Source organism: Mustelus asterias, chromosome 28, assembly GCF_964213995.1.
Source record: "Mustelus asterias chromosome 28, sMusAst1.hap1.1, whole genome shotgun sequence".
NCBI lineage: Eukaryota > Metazoa > Chordata > Chondrichthyes > Carcharhiniformes > Triakidae > Mustelus > Mustelus asterias.
Genome location: NC_135828.1, coordinates 3237277 through 3257007, shown reverse-complemented (window position 1 = coordinate 3257007; position 19731 = coordinate 3237277). Strand labels below are relative to the sequence as shown.

At 45.4% G+C, this 19731-nt stretch overlaps 1 protein-coding gene across 1 annotated transcript in view; it reads left to right on the top strand.

Annotated features, from left to right (window-relative positions):
• Positions 1-19731, top strand: part of col13a1 (collagen, type XIII, alpha 1) — a 234378-nt gene that overhangs the window by 177646 nt on the left and 37001 nt on the right. The window contains exons 23-28 of the mRNA XM_078199346.1: positions 9089-9133; positions 11510-11542; positions 11657-11692; positions 17996-18097; positions 19375-19401; positions 19636-19713. Coding sequence (XP_078055472.1) covers positions 9089-9133; positions 11510-11542; positions 11657-11692; positions 17996-18097; positions 19375-19401; positions 19636-19713 — 321 coding nt within the window. The remainder of the gene's footprint in view (positions 1-9088; positions 9134-11509; positions 11543-11656; positions 11693-17995; positions 18098-19374; positions 19402-19635; positions 19714-19731) is intronic.

Genomic DNA, 19731 nt, shown 5'->3' with positions numbered 1-19731 from the left:
ACGTCTCGATCAATCTGGTGAGCTTGAATTCGATGTGTTTCCAAAGTGAAATTACTTGTCTCGAAAACAGATTTAACAAAATTTAAGTAGTGTTAGTTTTACCTGTAAATTTATTTAATAATCTCACCCTGAATTACATGGTCTCAGTGCGATATCTTGTGTGAGAGGTCACCAGTAAAGAATAGTACATATACCTGGTGTGAATAGTTAGCTACACAGCACACATTCCCATTTACCTCCTGCATGAAGGTAAGTTCTGATTCAGCTGCCTATTATTATCAATTATCTGTAATTGATAATGATAGTTATAATAACTCTACTCAATAGAGGGTTCTTTTCCCTCCTTCATTTATGGTATGTGGTGTCAGTGGCAAGAACAGCATCTATTGCCCATCCCTAATTGTCCTTGAAAAGGCAATGGTGACCCGCCTTCTTGAACTGCTGCAGTCCATTTGGTGTAGGTACACCCACAGTGCTGTTAGAAAGGGAGTTCCAGGATTTTGATATACCAACACTGAGGGAACGGAGATATAGGCCGGAACTTCCAGCTGTTCATGCCAGCAGGATCTTCCAGTCCCGCAAACAGTGCACCGTTATCCCGGGTTTCCTGAAGCAAGGGGTGTATTTCACAGGAAACCCTGTTGACAATGACAGGGCCAGAAGATCCCATGGTAGGCCACCTCCACGACCACAAAACAGGTGGTGGGTTGCATGGTGAGAATCATTGAATCATAAAACCCTACAGTGCAGAAGGAGGCCATTCGGCCCTTTGAGTCTGTACTGACCACAATCCCACCCAGGTCCTATTCCCATAATGCCATGCATTTACCCTAGCTAGTCCCCCTGACACTAAGGGGTGATATAGCATGGCCAATCCACCTAACCCGCACAGCTTTGGACTGCGGGAGGAAACAGGAGCACCCGGAGGAAACGGCTGGGCAGGGGTGAGACCATTGGGGAACCCGACTGGAGACGTCCCATGATGTGGATGGCGGGGGGTTGTGCCTGCATTGCGACAGTATGGGTGTGGGGGAGAAGCCTGCATTGCGGTGGGGTTGGGGGAGAGGGGGCTGTGATACCCCATTGCCAGCGATGTTGGGGGAGAGGGGTCTTTAACTTTAATTTGAGATCGTGCTGTCCTTTAAAGAAGACCTCTGTGGCTTTTTGAAGTTTGACCCTTTATGCTTATGTTCTAAGAGTGCCATCTGCTGGTCCCTCTTGAGTGTGAGTTGGTTGGTTGATGCAAACTGCAAAGAACAAACTTGCATCGAAAGCTTGGCTTTCAGCTGCCCAGACAAAACACTGGTGAATTTCACTATCAGCTCCTCTGCCACTCCACCTACACTAAGATTCCCTTTCAAACTAGCATCTTTAACCAATCTTATGGTTGCCCCATCTAATCTCTCCTCTGGCTCAGTGTCTGTTCCTCTGTGAAGTGCCTTAGGATGTTTCTCTTTGTTAAATATTCTCAGGACGCGCAGGTTGGAGATCTATTTCACAAAGCTCGTCAAGATTTTTCAAATGATTTGATGGATATTTCTCAATTTAAGGTTTATTTTGTCATTGAATAATGTAATTCTCAGCACTTCCTGTGGAGAAACTGTTCAGAACCTTTCATCATTATTAATAAGTGCGGCACGGTGGCGCAGTGGTTAGCACTGCTGCCTCACAGCGCCAGGGACCTGGGTTCGATTCCCGGCTTGGGTCACTGTCTGTGTGGAGTCTGCACGTTCTCTCCGTGTCTGCGTGGGTTTGCTCTGGGTGCTCTGGTTTTCTCCCACAGTTCAAAAAGACATGCTTCCTAGGTGCAATTGGCCCTGCTTTCATAGAATCCCTACAGTGCAGGAGGAGGCCATTCGGCCCATCGAGTCTGCACCAACCACAATCCCATCCAGGCCCTATTCCCGTAACCCACATACTTACCCTGCTAATCCCCTAACACTGGGATCAATTTAGTGTGACCAATCCACCTAAACCGCACATGTTTGGAGTCTGGGAGGAAACCGGAGCACCCGGAGGAAACCCATGCAGACATGGGGAGAATGTACAAACTCCACACAGCCAGTGACCCGAGGCCGGAGTTGAACCCGGTCCCTGGCGCTGTGAGGCAGCAGCGCTAATCATTGTGCCACCATGCCACCCTAGCGGCAATGTTAAATTCACCCTCAATGTACCTAAACAGGCACTGGAGTGTGGCAACTGGGGGATTTTCACAGTAACTTCATTGCAGTGTTAACGGAAGCCTACTTGTGACACTAATAAATAAACTTAAACTTACAATGATTGGTACTTCCTGGAATCTTCCTTTCTCTGTTTGAGAAATAATTGTTACCAATGCGGTGCTTTGCATCTTCAGAATGAAACATGTCCAACAAATTTGATTGCAAAAAAGCTTTAGCTGTCAGAAACTTGCTGTTCTTTGAGTTTCAATTCTGGCAAATTTCTGATAATCAGGGCTAAAGGATTCCAAAAAATAATCTGACGGAACATGGAATTGTACCACTTAAAATAATAATCGCAGACCTTTGGGATTGTCTTGTTATGGGGTGTTGAACGACTGCCCACTTTACTTCACTGAACCTTAGCTCTAACACAGCTTAAGATCCGCCACTGTTCAACCGTGCAAAGTAGCTGAAGCAGAGAACAGTGCAAATCCCAAACCTTTGGTCAAAATATCTCAAACTAATTACATTGGCACCAATATTGTAGTCAAGCGCTTCAGTGCTGGTGGTCTAACAATTCGCTGTGACTCCCAGCCAGAATCTTGGAATGTCAAGTCCCAGAATTATCTTTCTGGTTTGCCTTCAGCTGAGAAAGTTTTGTAAACAGTCTCCCAAGTGTGGGACTTGATTTATTCCTGCGGGTTAATGGTGATAAATAGTGGCAGGGTGAATTGTAGGTGCGGTTCCCATTCTCCATTTGTGGGACAAAATGATGCCAACGGGAGTTAAAAGCTTGAACTTCCAAAGAACATAAACCCTCACAACCCCTTATCAGTGGGTTATTCAAATCTTAACGCATTTAAATCATTTTTTTTTTGTTTTTCTAGTAGCTGAATAAATAAAGTGACCAAAGATATACAAAACCTCAAGAGTGGTTAAAGGGATCCAAGTATGAACACGCACTGTAAAAATTCTCCCTCATGACTAATCCGGCTGAAGCATTGTCCCCTTAGCTTAAATGGATATGCACATGGTGAGAGAAGACTCTTGATGTTCACTCTGGCCATTGCATTCCAGAGTTTGATTCATATTAAGCAGCTGCAGAGCTTTCGGAATACAAGAGCAATATACTGTGGATGCTGCAAATCTGGAATCCAAACAGGCTGGAAACACTCAGCAGGTCTGGCACCATCTGTGGGGAGAGGAAGAGACAGTGTCAGCACTTTGGCTGTCTGACTGATCTTTTATCAGAGCAGGGGAATCAGTCGATGGAGTGTTCCGAATTTCCAAATGGCATTCGTTAGGTGCTACAAAGAGATATGGACAGGTTAAGTGAATGGGCAACAAAAGTTTATTTATTCGACACAAGTAAGGCTTACATTAACACTGCAATGAAGTTACTGTGAAATTCCCCTAGTCGCCACAGTCCAGCGCCTGTTCGGGTACACTGAGGGAGAATTTAGCACGGCCAACGCACCCAACAAGCACATCTTTCAGACAAAGTGACAGATGGGGGGGGGGAGGGGTTATTCTCTGGGTCCCACTAGCCCCGATCGTGAATCATGATGGCTCAGAGAATTGGCGTTTTCGCCAGTCGCCCAACCCGCTGTGACCCTCCCAGGCCGCGCTGCCGGCCCCCGTGGGGTTCCCTCACAGATGTATATTCAAAACCACACATTTCAATATAATTGGTGGGCTTGCAGCCCAAGTCAAATAGCCCTCACAATTTACACCCCCCCCCCCCCCCCCCCCACCTCCACCCAGGGTGATCTGCGGTGGGCGGGCTTTCCCGCACGTCCTCATCTGGCAGGAGTTGAAATCAGTGCAGCACTCTATTCTGCAGCAAAGATTTTCCTTTCTGTCAGAAGCTGCAGGTGAGAGCAGACCCCTTTGAAGTCCTCTGACAGAGAGGAGATGTCAATTTCGCTTGTGTGTGTGGAGGTGGGGCAGGGGTCGGGGGTGGTGGTGGGGGGGTGGGGGGCAGTGGAGAGGGTTCCAGTCAGCAGTACACTCAGCCTCAATGTATGCACACAGCTTTGATTTGAAGTTGCTGAGGCTTCCCAGCAAGCAGAGATCATTGAAACTCTCTCCATTGCACTTGAAGCCTTTGATCTGTAACAAGTTCAAGGTGCAGTGCCTCGTAAAAGACTCAGCTGTCAGATCAATGGATATCTATCATCCTCAGCCACCTCTGTTTATTTTGATTTCCCTTCATGGGTGACGGCACCTCAAGCGCCCCATTAATCCTGACCGCAATGTGCACAGAGTCTAACCCTGATTGACAGCCTGTGCTTCCTCTTTTGCAAACCACATCAGCTGAGAATATTTACCACCTGATCCCCAACCTGGTGGCGACCCCCAACCCGAGGACCACCTGCCCAGCCCAAGCCTCTGCATCCTTAAAGGCCCCCACACCATGGCAGGGGCTAATGTGCCCTTTTGCACCCCAGAAGTTAGTGCTAAGCACGTACTCACCTTGCTCACCCTCGCAATGGACCACACTTCCAGGGGCCAGTCGTGGTTTGTGCCCATGTGTCTTCCCGCTGGGGGGGTTGGGAGCTTTCCAGGATTAGGGAGGGGGGGTTGATTGTGTGCCAAACTCGCTAATGAGATTGAAATCAAGTCAATTTCATGCTAATCAGCCTGTCATCCTTTCTGAGCGAGATCCAGTTTGCAGCAGCAGAAAGGAACCAGGAAGATCGTAAACCAAAAAACCCGTCTTTGGGCCCGCCTGGATTTTCCCGGATTAGCTGGATCTGTGTCAGGCACAACGTGGCCGGAATATCGCAGCCCATATTTAAGAAGTGAGAGACTCACATTGGAGGTGGCGGAGGGGCTCGATAGGCCAGACACTGAGAGATTGTTCCCTTAGGCTGGGGAATAGGGAGGAATAATCTCTGGATAAGGGATGATCATTTAGGACTGAGATGAGGAGGAATTTCAAACAGTTGTCAATCTTTCAAATTCTCAACCCCCGAGAGTTGTGGATCCTCCATTATGGGCTACATTTGAGGCTGAAGGAGACAGAGTTTTGGTGTCTCGGGGAAAGTAATCAGAAAGTTGTAACTCTGCCTCAGATGGTTTTACCATCAGCAAGATAATGATTTAAGGTGAAAGATGCTGGCGTGAGGAACATGCTATTAGCTTCTCGCAGGGTAGTGGTGTATGAAATATTTATACATACAATTAGCAAGTCATTATTCTTCTATTTTAACAAGTAGGCTTACATTAACACTGCAATGAAGTTACTGTGAAAATCCCCTAGTCGCCACACTCCGGCGCCTGGAGTTGAAACCAAAGATCAGCCATGATCACAGTAAATGGCGGAGCAGGCTCGATGGGCCATGTGGCCTACTCCTGCTCTCGATTCTTATATCATTATTCCCCCCCTTCAGCTGCTGATTGGGCTGCCAGGCCCTCTCCCTGACTTTTAATTGGTTGCAGCTTTGAAAATCCAGTGGACATGCTTACGGGATCAGGGAGGGGAGAGATACAAAAGGATCCAGAGGGGCTATTTTATCCACGCAGAGGGTGGCGAGTGTCTGGAACAAGCTGCCAGAGGTAGTAGCAGAGGCGGGTACAATTTTGTCTTTTAAAAAGCATTTAGACAGTTACATGGGTAAGATGAGTATAGAGGGATATGGGCCAAACACGGGTAATTGTTGGGACTAACTTAGTGATAAAAACTGGGCAGCATGGACGAGTTGGGCCGAAGGGCCTGTTTCCATGCTGTAAACCTCTATGACTCTCGGTCCTGGAACCAGCCCCATTTCCATGTTTATCTAAAACCCATCGCTTCTCACTCCTGGCCAAATTGTGTATTTTCACAGAACACATTGAACTCAGCTTTTGTACCGTCACATCTCCGCTTTATAATTGTCCCAAAGTCCTGTAGCATCCACAAAAATACTTCTGAATGTTACAAAATACAATTAATCATTGACACCCTCTGGGTACTTGGAAAAACTCAAAATGTATTCCTTTTCTATTTTAAATCTCGATGAAAGAATATTAAGCTGATGTATTTTACACATGTCCTTAAGTCGATAATATTCCAACAAATCTGTTAGCTATTATCTCTAGATGTTTCCAATGCTAATTAGCAAGTTGACTAGAATGCAGTCTAGTAATCAGAAAGTTGTAACTCTGCCTCAGATGGTTTTACCATCAGCAAGATAATGATTCAAGGTGAAAGATGCTGGTGTGAGGAACATGCTATTAGCTTCTCACAGGGTAGTGATGTATGAAATATTTATACATACAATGAGCAAGTCATTATTCTTCTATTTTAAGAACCGGAACTTGCAATAGTTTGTTTGAAGTAGCATTTTAATCTTGATAAATGATGAGCGACAGTAAGCTGGAGATTAAAGTTCCAGCTTTTCAGTGCCAGTGAGATGTATGTTTGTAATCAAAATGATTTTTACAAAGTATGACTGTACGTTCGAGAGTGAGCGTCTGCGTTTTGATATGGAATGATTTATAAAATGTAAACTTCCCCATTTGCTTGTGAAATGAATACCATTCCGCACGCACGTGGATATTTTGGGGAAATCAACACATAAGCTGTCAAGGTGCTGCATTTATCCTGCTTGCTGTTGCTGATTTTGATTTGATTTATTATTGTCACATGTATTAGTATACAATGAAAAGTATTGTTTCTTGTGCGCTATACAGTCAGAGCATACCGTTCATAGAGAAGGAAAGGAGAGAGTGCAGAATGTAGTGTTACAGTCATAGCTAGGGTGTAGAGAAAGATCAACTTAATACGAGATAGGTCCATTCAAAAGTCTGACGGCAGCAGGGAAGAAGCTGTTCTTGAGTCGGTTGGTACGTGACCTCAGACTTTTGTATCCTTTTCCCGACGGAAGAAGGTGGAAGAGAGAATGTCCGGGGTGCGTGGGGTCCTTAATTGTGCTGGTGGTCATTAGTTGAACCAAGCATCCCACGGTGTTCCTGGGTTCAATCCGCAGTCCGTGTCATTAACTGAACCTGAGAGCGGTGGTACCAGATTGACTCGATGTTCCCTACACCAGGAGTGGGAACGTGGCCCAGGTTCCTGGCCTCCATGTGATGCACAGTGTTTGACAGTGTCTCAGACGGCAGGATTGAGTTTGTCTGGGGTACCGCTGCGTGGAACAGCTCGGCCAGCGTTCACTGTCAAAGCACACACACAGATAGTGGCTGCTTGAAAGAGGCAGCAGATGATGGTCATTGACATTACACTGCGCTCTAGACAGAGGGAGGCTAAGAGAAAGGAATGGGGACAGTGCGGAGCAAAATCATATTGTCATCCATTGGCCACTGCCTCCTAGAAGAGAAATTGATTGTTCTTCTCACTGAAATAATCCGAAAGAGATCCTACCAAAGAGGCAACACTGGAAACAGTGGGCCGAATTGTACATGCCCTTGGTGGGCATGTACTCGTGGGGCATCACACAAATTGGGGTGAGTGCCCGTCCCACCACCTTCCCGATCACCCCCAAACTCCCTCCCTGTGGTCATTGTCCCTTTAAGGGCAACACAGCAGAAAAGGGTCACCTGGCTTGCTTGACCAATTGGGACCAGAGGGTGGAGCTCTCTGAGGCAAGCAGCATGTTGGGAGCTAGCTACAGCCGTGTGGCCACTGAACAACTCTTATTCATAAACCTTTGTTGTGTTCAGTAATGATGTGTGTGAAAATGCATCATTGCACTACCCCAAATTACAGGGGGGAGGGATTGGGGGGGTGATCGAAATCAGCAGCCCATTCACCATTTTTAGATTAATATTAAAGGTCAGTTAGGCTTATTATCAGTTTACCTGATAATACAATGTCCACGGCATCAACTGTTACAGGCGGGAGCAGGAAACCCAATTCCTTTTTAAACTTTAATGTTTAAAGGGTGGGAAGGAAAGGGTGGGGGGTGGAGTCGCTCTTCATTGAGCCTTAAACAATTGTGGGGCAGACCTCTATAGATCAAACCCACCCACTCCTTCCTATCTACCCCTGCCTTCCTATCCACTCCGTCCCCTTCCTATCCCCCCCGCCCCTTCCTATCCCCCCCGCCCCTTCCTATCCCCCCCGCCCCTTCCTATCCCCCCCACCCCTTCATATCCCCCCCGCCCCTTCCTATCCCCCCCGCCCCTTCCTATCCACTCCCTTCATCACGTAAATCTACCCATTATTATGATTCTTAGAACTCAGGGATCAAGTCAAAATTCATTCCAACAGCAAGTAGCCATTAATCAGATGAGACAGAGCAAAGAAAGGAAATGTGTTTAAATTTATTGCAGCTTGACATATTGTCACAGAATGGGAGCAAGGTGCTTCACAGCCAGTGGGAGGTTCAGTCACAGGGCAGCTCCCTTGCCTCGAAACAGTTTTACAAACAGACCGGGTCAAAGTAGTCTTCATGTCGCTGTGACCTGAACTGATTTTAGTCCTTTTGAGTCTACCTGAGGTCCAAAGCGTTGACGTGGTCATTGGTTAAATAGAATAGAGATAGAACTCCTGCAGAATTCTCACCTTTACACTAGAGCCTTGGCTTTCTGGTCCAGTGTTGGATCTGCTGTTCCGAGACATCCAATGGACTGGGTCATTTTGGATGAAATTGATTTTCAGACATAACCCTGAGAAACCAGTGATCATAGACTCAAAATTTAACCTTTGAGAGAAAAATGCCACTTAACATAGTTTATGTATTCAAAAACTGTCTCAACCAATAAGGTAATCACTGAAAAGATTCATTATCTGTTGGTTGATATGGAATTAAACAGCATGTGTATCTGGCTAAAATGGTCTGATCTCTTTCCCTTCTTTCCTGTTATCTTCCTCCCCTCTTCCCTCTCACTGTTTCTCCTCAATCCCACTGTTGCTTTCATCCTTTCTGTACAATTTATTCCACTTGCTTTGTACATGTCTCTACTTTCCTGTTTTTCTGTAGGGGGAGATAGGAAGACCTGGTATGCCAGGAAAACCAGGTGCAAAGGTATCCCACACGCTCAGATTTCCCTGCCAGAACCTGTGTGCACATTAATGAACTGATAAATTCAAAACACTCCAAAGTTAAAGCACTTTTTGCTCGTGTTAATCCAATGTGAAGTCTATTAATATTGTGAAGAACAGTAAGAAGTCTCACAACACCAGGTTAAAGTCCAACAGGTTTATTTGGTAGCACGAGCTTTTGGAGCACTGCTCCTTCATCAGGTGAGTGATCAGGAGCAGCGGTCCGAAAGCTCGATGATTCCAAATAAATCTGTTGGACTTTAACCTGGTGTTGTGAGACTTCTTACTGTGCCCACCCCAGTCCAACGCCGACATCTCCACATTATTGTGAAGACTATAACTTTATTCCTTCAATGTTTTCCCAAAAGTTTGGAGTATTTTGAAATATTAAAAAATTGTTTAACTTTTAAGATGTTCCTTGTGATGCTGGAGCGAGAGTTTGCCAAAATCTTGCCAGACTAACTGAAGCATGACTTAGAATGTTCTAGTTACAGGCAGCAAAGCTAATTCTTCTCCTGTCTTTCCACGAGGTTTGGTGTATGAGCTGATTATTGAAAATCATAGAATCCTACAGCACAGAGGGAGGCCCTTTGGCCCATCAAACCTGCACTGACAACAATCTTACCCAGGCCCTATCCCCGTAACCCCCACATATTTACCCTAGCTAGCAATTTAACATGGGCGGCACGGTAGCACAGTGGTTAGCACTGCTGCTTCACAGCTCCAGGGACCTGGGTTCGATTCCCGGCTTGGGTCACTGCCTGTGTGGAGTTTGATGTGGAGATGCCGGCGTTGGACTGGGGTAAACACAGTAAGAAGTTTAACACCACCAGGTTAAAGCCCAACAGGTTTATTTGGTAGCAAAAGCCACTTTTGCTACCAAATAAACCTGTTGGACTTTAACCTGGTGTTGTTAAACTTCTTACTGTGTGGAGTTTGCACATTCTCCTCGTGTCTGCGTGGGTTTCCTCCGGGCACTCCGGTTTCCTCCCATAGTCCAAAGATGTGCAGGTTAGGTTGATTGGCCATGCTAAAATTGCCCCTCAGTGTCCTGAGATGCATAGGTTAGAGGGATTCGCAGGTAAATGTGTAGGGATATGGGGGTGGGGCCTGGGTGGGATTGTGGTCGGTGCAGACTCGATGGGCCCAATGGCCTCTTTCTGCACTGTAGGGTTTCTAACCTAACCTGCACATCTTTGGATTGTGGGAGGAAACCAGAGCACCCGGAGGAAATCCACGCAGACATGGGGAGTCATAGAGGTTTACAGCACGGAAACAGGCCCTTTGGCCCAACTTGTCCATGCCGCCCTTTCTTTTAACCACTAAGCTAGTCCTAATTGCCTGCATTTGGCCCATATCCCTCTATACCCATGTTACCCATGTAACAGTCTAAATGCTTTTTAAAAGACAAAATTGTACCCGCCTCTACTACTGCCTCTGGCAGCTTGTTCCAAACACTCACCACCCTCTGTGTGAAACAATTGCCCCTCTGGACACTTTTTTGTATCTCTCCCCTCTCACCTTAAACTTATGCCCTCGAGTTTTAGACTCCCCTACCTTTGGGAAAAGATGTTGACTATCTACCTTGTCTATGCCCCTCATTATTTTATAGAATGTGCAAACTCCACATGGACATGACCCAAGCTGGGAATCGAACCCAGGTCCCTGGCGCTGTGAGGCAGCAGTGCTAACCACTGTGCCATCGTGCTACCCATCATTCTTGGGGTTATCCATTAAAGTTATTTTCTTTAAATGCTGTGCACCACAGTTCAAAATCTGACTGATACAGATGGATAACGAAATATATTTTAAAATAAAATTGGTCAATAAAGCTGATTGTAAGTGCTAAACAAGACACTTAATTTTGTGGAGAATTACAGGGCAGCAGAGTATAGCCTGAAGTTTCCATCTCCCATTTTCATTACTGTCCTGAACATTACAGGAACACTGCTGTTACAAACTCCACCTCGTCTGACTTGCTTCCCAGTCTCCAAATCCCAGCTAGTTCGTCAAAATCCTTTGGTGCATCCAACAAAATGGCCCAAGACTCAGGGATACGTATTTGTCAGACCACTTTTCCCCAGGGATTTCAGGAGTTATAACCAGCATTACTGATTGATTCTGAGGAAACATGTTAACAAAAAGGATTAATCCGTGCAATCTAATTTAATACCTCTTTCTGTGTTATATTGCTCACCTTATAGCAAACGTGCTGGGTTGCCTGTTAAGATCAGTTTAAGTTGTTAATGAGTGTCACAGAATTATTTACTAATGCTTCTAGAACTCAGCTTCAACACTTGCGTTCTTCCATAAACTTTCTGCTGATTTCTGACTCCTATTTCCAATCTTCAATCAATAGGGGTCACTTACTTCGACTGTTCCTGCGTTAAAGGTTAGTCAGAGTCCTTGACTGTCATTAAACCACGTTATTCTGCACTTTTCCTTTGTATCTTTGCCTCACTCCGTTTCTTACCTATTTTCCACTCCTGCTTTCTGCCGGTCACAGGGAGAGCCAGGACAAACTGGACCAGCTGGACAAAAGGTAGCGCTCCATATTGTTTCATGTGTTTGATCATTTGCACATTTCCTTGTGATGTCCTTTCAGAATGAAGTGTTTCTTATGCACTTAGCTCATAACCTAACAATGCAGTAATGTCGGGGTGGCTTGTATTGCTTTGTAGTTGACCAGTTTTAACCAATATGCTGAATGTTTTTTATTAACTGAGTTAAAACTTCTTTATTTTTTTAAAATTCTGCTTTTTCCTTCACTTCCTCCCCCTCTCCTGTCCTCTCCCTGACTGCCGGCCTGTCCCACCTCTCCAAATCACTCTCTTGTGTGGTGTCTGCATTCAACACTTTGGAATGCTTTTAGTTTATTGCAGTTGTGCCTTTATTCAGCTCCAGGTTTGATTGTTCTCGTTGTGGCTGGGAGCTGGTTTCTTGTCTGGTACTCAAAATGTAGCAATGGAGGCTGAGGTTTTGGCCTAAGCTAAGCTGCGAGCTTGGGTCACTGTCCATGTGGAGTTTGCACATTCTATAAAATAATGAGGGGCACAGATCAGCTAGATAGTCAATATCCTTTCCCAAAGGTAAGGGAGTCTAAAACTAGGGGGCATAGGTTTAAGGTGAGAGAGGAGAGATACGAAAGGATCCAGAGGGTAAAGCAGAGGTGACCCGAGGAAAAGCTCTTTAATTTATGCGTTCTGGAATGTTCTGTCGAGAGCGTGGTGGAGGCAGGCTCAATTGAGGCTTTCACACAGGCAATTGGATGATTATCTGAAAAGGAAAATAAATGTTGGGGTCTGGGGAAAAGACGGGAAAGTGGACCAAGCTGGGTAGCTCTTACAGAGGGCCAGCATGGACCCCGTGGGCCAAATGGCCCCATTCTGTGCTGTAACCATTCTATGATTCTGTTCTAGGTGTGATATTGAGAACGTTGAGAGAAGCAATCAAAGAATTGCTCTCGACATTTATAACAGTGCTGTTTGAACAGCTGATTATATTTGAATTCCAAAGCCTTTCCTGCTGTTTAACATTCATAATTTAATATGTTTTATCGTCAGCACTGCTCTACATAATGAGCTGTAAGAGTTTTTTTTTTACAGAATCCCTGATAAATCATGAAAAATTAAAAACAGATGGATATAATGAGATGGTCCAGTAAGTGTCAGAGCTGACAGCTTTATCAGACCTCAAGATAAACTCTTGGAACTCTCGAGGAAAATGGACCCAACTGTCCCATTCCCTGCATCACAATAACCCAACCTCACCATGCTACCCATCTGCCACCCTACCCCATTACCCACTTACCTCACCCACCCTATACCCTTGCCCAGCAGCACATTCACTCAGACAATCCTGCACTAACACCCACTGAAATGCTATTGAAACATCCCAACTTTTCAGTGTGTTGGCGAACACTTAACCAGAGTATGACAGTCAGTGCCATAAAAGGGGGGACGTGTCTTGTCTACCCCTGACAGTCCAGTGGTTGGATTGAGGATGAGCTCTGCAAATCTGAAGAAGCCAGGCTTGGAGGTCCCGGCCAAAAACGCAGAGCTCTGGGGTGATGTAGGGACGGAGCGGCGATTTGGCAGTGGTTGCCACTCCTGGCAGGATACCATCACCTATCACTCATGGTGTGATTAAAGCTCCACTTGGTGAATTAGATAGAGTGCTGAGCTCAGTTCAGGTCTCCATATTAGAAAAAGAGCAGAGAGGCACTGGAAAAGATATTTAAAAAGATTGGTTGGAATGTGGAACCTGCCAGCACATGGACTGGTTGAAGCACCAATCAAAAATGCATTTAAGCAGAAGCAAAATAGAGGGATATGTTGATTGGATGAAATGAAGATATGAGAAAGGTTATGTGGAGCATAAACATCGGCATGGATCAGTTTGGCTGAGTTGTATCTGTGCTGTAAATGCTGTGTTACCCTGTTTCTAATTCCCATAGGAATTCTCGGTTCTGTACGTTTTGCTTCATAGATTTTAGCGCAAATGACTCATTATAATTAGGATTTCCACTTTGAACACAGATTTTGGGTGGGATTTTCCGGGCGGGATTTTCCGGCCGCGCTCGTCCCAAGGCTGGAAATTCCCGCCCCAATGTCAATGGATCTTTGCATGATCTGTGTCCCGCCCGCTACGATGCCCATGGCGGGCGGGACGGGAAAATTCCACCCTGAGAACTGAATGTATTCTAGAGTCAGGTGAATCTGTAGCAACGGAACTATTTTGTGTGTTTATTCTGTTTGCAGGTTGGATTTTGGCATTAATTGTGCAATTTGGAAGGTTAAGAATGCGTGAAATTATCACTGAAGCGTTAACCATCGCAGTTAAAGTCCCTTCACAACGTGTCTTTATTAAATGCATGTAACTGTAGTTTACCACACTCAGATATCACAGTCACAGCTGATAGTATTTGACACATTTGCTGGACTCATTGTCTGACCAGGTTCATTTATAAAAACAGAATTCACCTTCAGTGTAACATGTGTGCCCCCTCACTGCGAGGGGTGGCACGGTGGCACAGTGGTTAGCACTGCTGCCTCACAGTGCCAGGGACCCGGGTTCGATTCCTGGCTTGGGTCACTGTCTGTATGGAGTCTCCATGTTCTCCCCGTGTCTGCGTTGGTTTCCTCCGGATGCTCTGGTTTCCTCCCACAGTCCGAAAGACGTGCTGGTTAGGGTGCATTGGCCGTGCTAAATTCTCCCTCAGTGTACCCGAACAGGCGCCGGAGTGTGGCAACTAGGGGATTTTCACAGTAACTTTATTGCAGTGTGAATGTAAACCTACTTGAGACTAATAAATAAACTTTGAGTTTAAAATGTTCTTGGAGTGGGAAAGTACAATGGAGATGATCATATTTATGCCATCTTGTTTGGAATTCTTGTTGCTAGCATTGTGGTTCTTGCCAATAACTTTAGAATATTAATATATAATAATCTGATATATTAATGTAACATGATACATATATTGACATCAAATAATATTGTAGTAGGATCCAGCTCTAAAGCAAGATTCACAGCTGCACTTGCCAAATGTTCACTCAGTTCACATCCGTTGGTTTACATGCAGCTGCCAGCTGAGGCTAACTTAGTTGCGGCATGTATAGACCCTCTGCAATAGATCTGAAATATTACAGCAGATTTGTTTGCACAGAGCATTGCTTTCAGCACCGGAGTTCCATCAGGCTCAAAAATATCACTCCCAGTGCAATCATGAAAACTTACAATTTGCCTTTTCAATTTGAAATGGCACGGTGGCACAGTGGTTAGCACTGCTGCCTCACAGCACCAGGATCTGGGTTCGATTCCTGGCTTGGGCCACTGTCCTTGTGGAGTTTGCATGTTCTCCCCGTATCTGCGTGGGTTTCCTCCGGGTGCTCCGGTTTCCTCCCACAGTCCGAAAGATGTGCTGCTTAGATGCATTGGCCATGCTAAATTCTCCCTCAGTGTACCCGAACAGGCACTGGAGTGTGGCGACTGGGGGATTTTCACAATAACTTCATTGCAGCGTTAATGTAAGCCTACTTGTGACACTAATAAATAAATGTTTAAACCTCAATCGGAGGGAATTTTATTTTTGAATGAAAATAGAAATCGACTGTTTTAATATGTATGTAAAATTCTGACCACCAGAAAATATTTGTAAAGTTTCCCATTATTGTTTTATAATTAAGTTGAGGCAGCATGGTGGCACAGTGATTGGCACTGCTGCCTCACAGCACCAGGGACTCGGGTTCGATTCCCGGCTTGGGTCACTGTCTGTGTGGAGTTTGCACATTCTCCCCGTGTGTGTGTGGGTTTCCTCCGGGTGCTCCGGTTTCCTCCCACAGTCTGAAAGACGTGCTGGTTAGGGTGCATTGACCCGAACAGGCGCTGGAGTGTGGCGACTAGGGGAATATCACAGTAACTTCATTGTAGTGTTAATGTAAACCTTACTTGTAACTAATAAATAAAGTTAAACTAATGGAACAAGTGGCAAACGAGCCAATCAGATGAAGAGTTGAGCAGATCATGTTGCTCCCACTAATAACTCAACAGGCTATTGTTTATAATATTATTAATTATGGATAATTACAAAATTCCAAGCCATGTTACCAGATGCAAGCAGAAGTGAGTAAGAAATAGGAGATGAATCTAAAGTTGATTTGAAGAGAGTTGAATGTAAGTTAATTGTAGTTTAACAACAGTTGTGAAGATGTGCTGTCGATTACCCCAGTTACTGGGTGTAATTATTCATTGACCACTAAGTTACCAAGAAAGCTAACCACATAGGGGTGGGCCTCAGAACCCAGCGGGAATGGGGGAGTGGCAAATTCTGGTCATTTTGGATAAGTTTATAATTTTCTCATGAATTGGAACATTGCTGGGCAGACGTACAAGACTAGAAATGCCTCAGTTGCAAACGCGTGTGTGTGTTTGATATTGCACAGGGTGAAAGTGGCAAGCCAGGGAAAGATGGTGCAGTTGGACAGAAAGTAAGTCTGCTGTCTGACATTGTCTTGTACTGAATACCTCATCCAGTTATAGCTGAGGACGTTTTAAAATATTGATATAAACTATTCATCCGCCTGCCTCTGACAGATCTACATTCGTGGAGCAGGATGTGAGAGGCCGTTTCTACACCAGGAGGCGTATTCTCTCTGCATCATCACCTCTGGAATTGCTCTGTCACCTGTGTTTACTGCTCCTCCCAGCCACCCGCACCTATTATTCAGATCCATGCTGCCCCTCAGTGACATTCACTCGGGGAGTGGGGTTTGCACCTGCGTTCGCTGCGAATGCAAATGGTAACATGGGCGCAAAATCCCACCCAGAGCTGGAAAATGAGAATCTTCCCAGCGAGATCTCGTTTCTGATATTCCCTGCAGACTGTTGGAGCTCCACATCTGGCTAAGCTTGCTTTACCTCCGATTAAAAATGGAAACATTAAAGTGGTTGTCCCAGCCCCCAGCACATTCCCTCACCCCCGATTCAGGCTGTAACAATCTGCTGACAACTTCAACATCCTTATTGACCCTGAACTCTGTTTCCGACTCCATACTCGAGGCAAGGACCACTTGCTTTCACTCCTGTAACATTGCCTGTTTCTCTCCCTGTCTCAGTTTATCTGCTGCTAAAACCCTCACCCATTTGTTTTATTAGTTCTGGGATCGATTGTTCCAGTGTTCTCATGGTCGCCTCCTATCTTTCACCCTCCATAAACTTCAGCTGATCCAGAACTCTGTGCCCCCACATCCCAATTCGAACAAAGCCCCGTTCACCCTTGATCTCCACGCACTTTGACCTACATTGTTCCTTGTCCAGCAATGACTCCATTTTGAAATTGTCGACCTTCTGTTCAAATTCCATCATGGTCTCGCCCCACCCCTATCTCTGGAACTCCTCCAGCCCTACAATTCTCCAAAATATCTGCATCCCTCCAACTCTGGGCTGTTGTCCATCCTTCGCCCCAATATTGGTAGCTGTACCTTCAGCTCTTTAGGTCCTCAAGTCTGGAAATCCGTCTCCAAACCTCTTTGCCTCTCCCCTCTCAAAACCTTTCTGCCTCTCCCCACTCTGCCTCTCCCTTCTCTCTTTGATTTTAATAAATCCCTCTCCAAACCTCTCTGCCTCTCCCTCCTTCTCTCTGATTTTAAGGCCATCCTTAAAATCTAATTCTATAGCCAAGTTATTAGTTACCCTATCCTAATATCAACTCTTTCATTGGCTTGATTAGTTTGGCTGGCAATGCTCTGTGAAGGGACTTGGGGAATTTTCCCTTGTTTAAGGAGCTACACAAATGCAAGGATTTGTTGTCTATATTTGCTTTGGGTTAGATAATTAAAGTAAGAAGTCTCACAACACCAGGTTAAAGTCCAACAGGTTTATTTGGTAGCACAAGCCATTAGCTTTCGGAGCACTCCGAAAGCTAGTGGCTTGTGCTACCAAATAAACCTATTGGACTTTAACCTGGTGTTGTGAGACTTCTTACTGTGTTTACCCCAGTCCAACGCCAGCATCTCCACATCATAGATAATTAAATGCTGCCCTGATTTGATAAGGGTAGGATGTTCCGGGAGGGTGTATGAGAGAAAAGGGAGGTTTCATAGAGGGTCTCCAGAAATAGAAGGTGCTTTCTGGAGACCCTCTATGTAGGAGTAGGGAAAACACAGTTTTTGCAGTAGGGAATTGGCATGCTAATCATTCTGGGAGTATTTAACATTGATATCTATAATTTGCATATATTCATTGACTCTGAAACAGAGGATTTGTGATTGAGAGTTAAATTCCCTGTATCTGGCCATGAAGAGCAGTCTGTCACTGCTTCATGTAACGATTCATTTTTCTTCAATAGGGTGACAGAGGGGACCCTGGATCAGCTGTTGGTGGAATTAAGGGTGAACCGGGTCTCCCAGGTTTACCTGGGCCTTCTGGCCCTCCAGGACCAATGGTTGGTGTATGTTTATTTATTGCTCTCTATAATTCTGCTGACTTGTTGTTATCGAGATTTGGCGATTTAGAATGGCTCAGTTGACACCTTCTGATGATTTTAGAAAGCAAGAAAGATTGCATTTATATAGCACCTTTCACAATGCAAGGACAACCCAAGCTGCTTTACAACCAACAATATTCTCTAGTCACTTGTAACATAGAAACGAGGAGCAGGAGTAGGCCATTCGGCCCTTCGAGCCTGCTCCACCATTCAGCATGATCATGGCTGATCCTCGATCTCAATGCCAGATTCCCGCTTTCTCCCCAAACCCCTCGATGCCTCTAAAATCTAAAACTTTATCTACCTGTTGAATACATTCAGTGACTCGGCCTCCACAGCTTTCTGCGGTAGAGAATTCCACAGGTTCACCACCCTCTGAGTGAAGAAATGTTTCTTCATTCCAGCCCTAATTGGTCTGGGTGGTGGGGATGTGGAAGAAACATTCGACTGTGTCCATCCATAAAATGGACCTCAGGGGCTTGGCTTCACTCTCCACCTGGAAAACCATGGAAGAGGCAGCAGAGCTGTTGGATGGTGAGGGCTGTCTTTGGATCTCAACTGGCTTTGGGGGGGTTTCCGGGGGAAGAGGTTGTCAGGGGAGGCTCTGGTGCGGGCAGGGGGCTGCAGTTCAGCAGGGACCCCAGAAATAGCGGACAGTCTTTTTCATATAGAATCATAGAATCCCTACAGTGCAGAAGGAGGCCATTTGGCCCATCGAGTCTGCACTGACCACAATCCCACCCAGGCCCTATTCCCCCAACCCCACACATTTACCCTGCTAATCCCCCAGATACTAGGGTCAACCTAACCCACATGTGTTTTGAATGGACCTACCTTATGTTAAGTTGATCTTTCTCTACACCTTAGCTGTGACTGTAACACTACATTCTGCACCCTCTCCTTTCCTTCTCCCCTATGTACTTGATGAATGGTATGCTTTGTCTGTTTAGCGCGCAAGAAACAATACTTTTCACTGTCTCCCGATACATGTGACAATAATAAGTCAAATCAAAATCAGTTTCTGGAGTAGGGAAGGCATTAACCTTTGGTGTGGAGTACCAGGGAAGCAAACTTGCTGATCCCACAAAGGAATTTCTTCCACTTGTCTGAGTTGCTTCACACCAGGTTCCCACCCGATTCGGTCTCCCCACTCAGTGAGCGTTCTGCACTAACTCTGAAAGTTGCGTAATAAGATTAATAACCAGTTTCTGAGTAAAGGTATGTTCTGGAATTTCTTACAGGGTGAAGCAGGAGTGTTAGGACCACGAGTAAGTTGAATTTTGGTTTGATATTCTTTTTGGTAATGTCCGTTTGCTTTGATAATTAATTCCCCAGTGGTAATATATGCTGTTGCTTTCTTGTGCCAACGCCTTGTTGTTACAATATAAATTATCCTTCAGTTTACACTGAATATAATGAGCCTCAGTTCTGCCCAGAGCCTGTACTGGCTTGCTGGTTTTGGTAACGGGTTGTTTAACTGATTGATTGTGTCTGCTCTGTAGGGTCCACCAGGTCCCAAAGGTGAACCAGGTAAAACTGAGATCATTGACTACAATGGTAACATCAACGACGCACTCCAGGTAGGTGTTAGTCAAAGA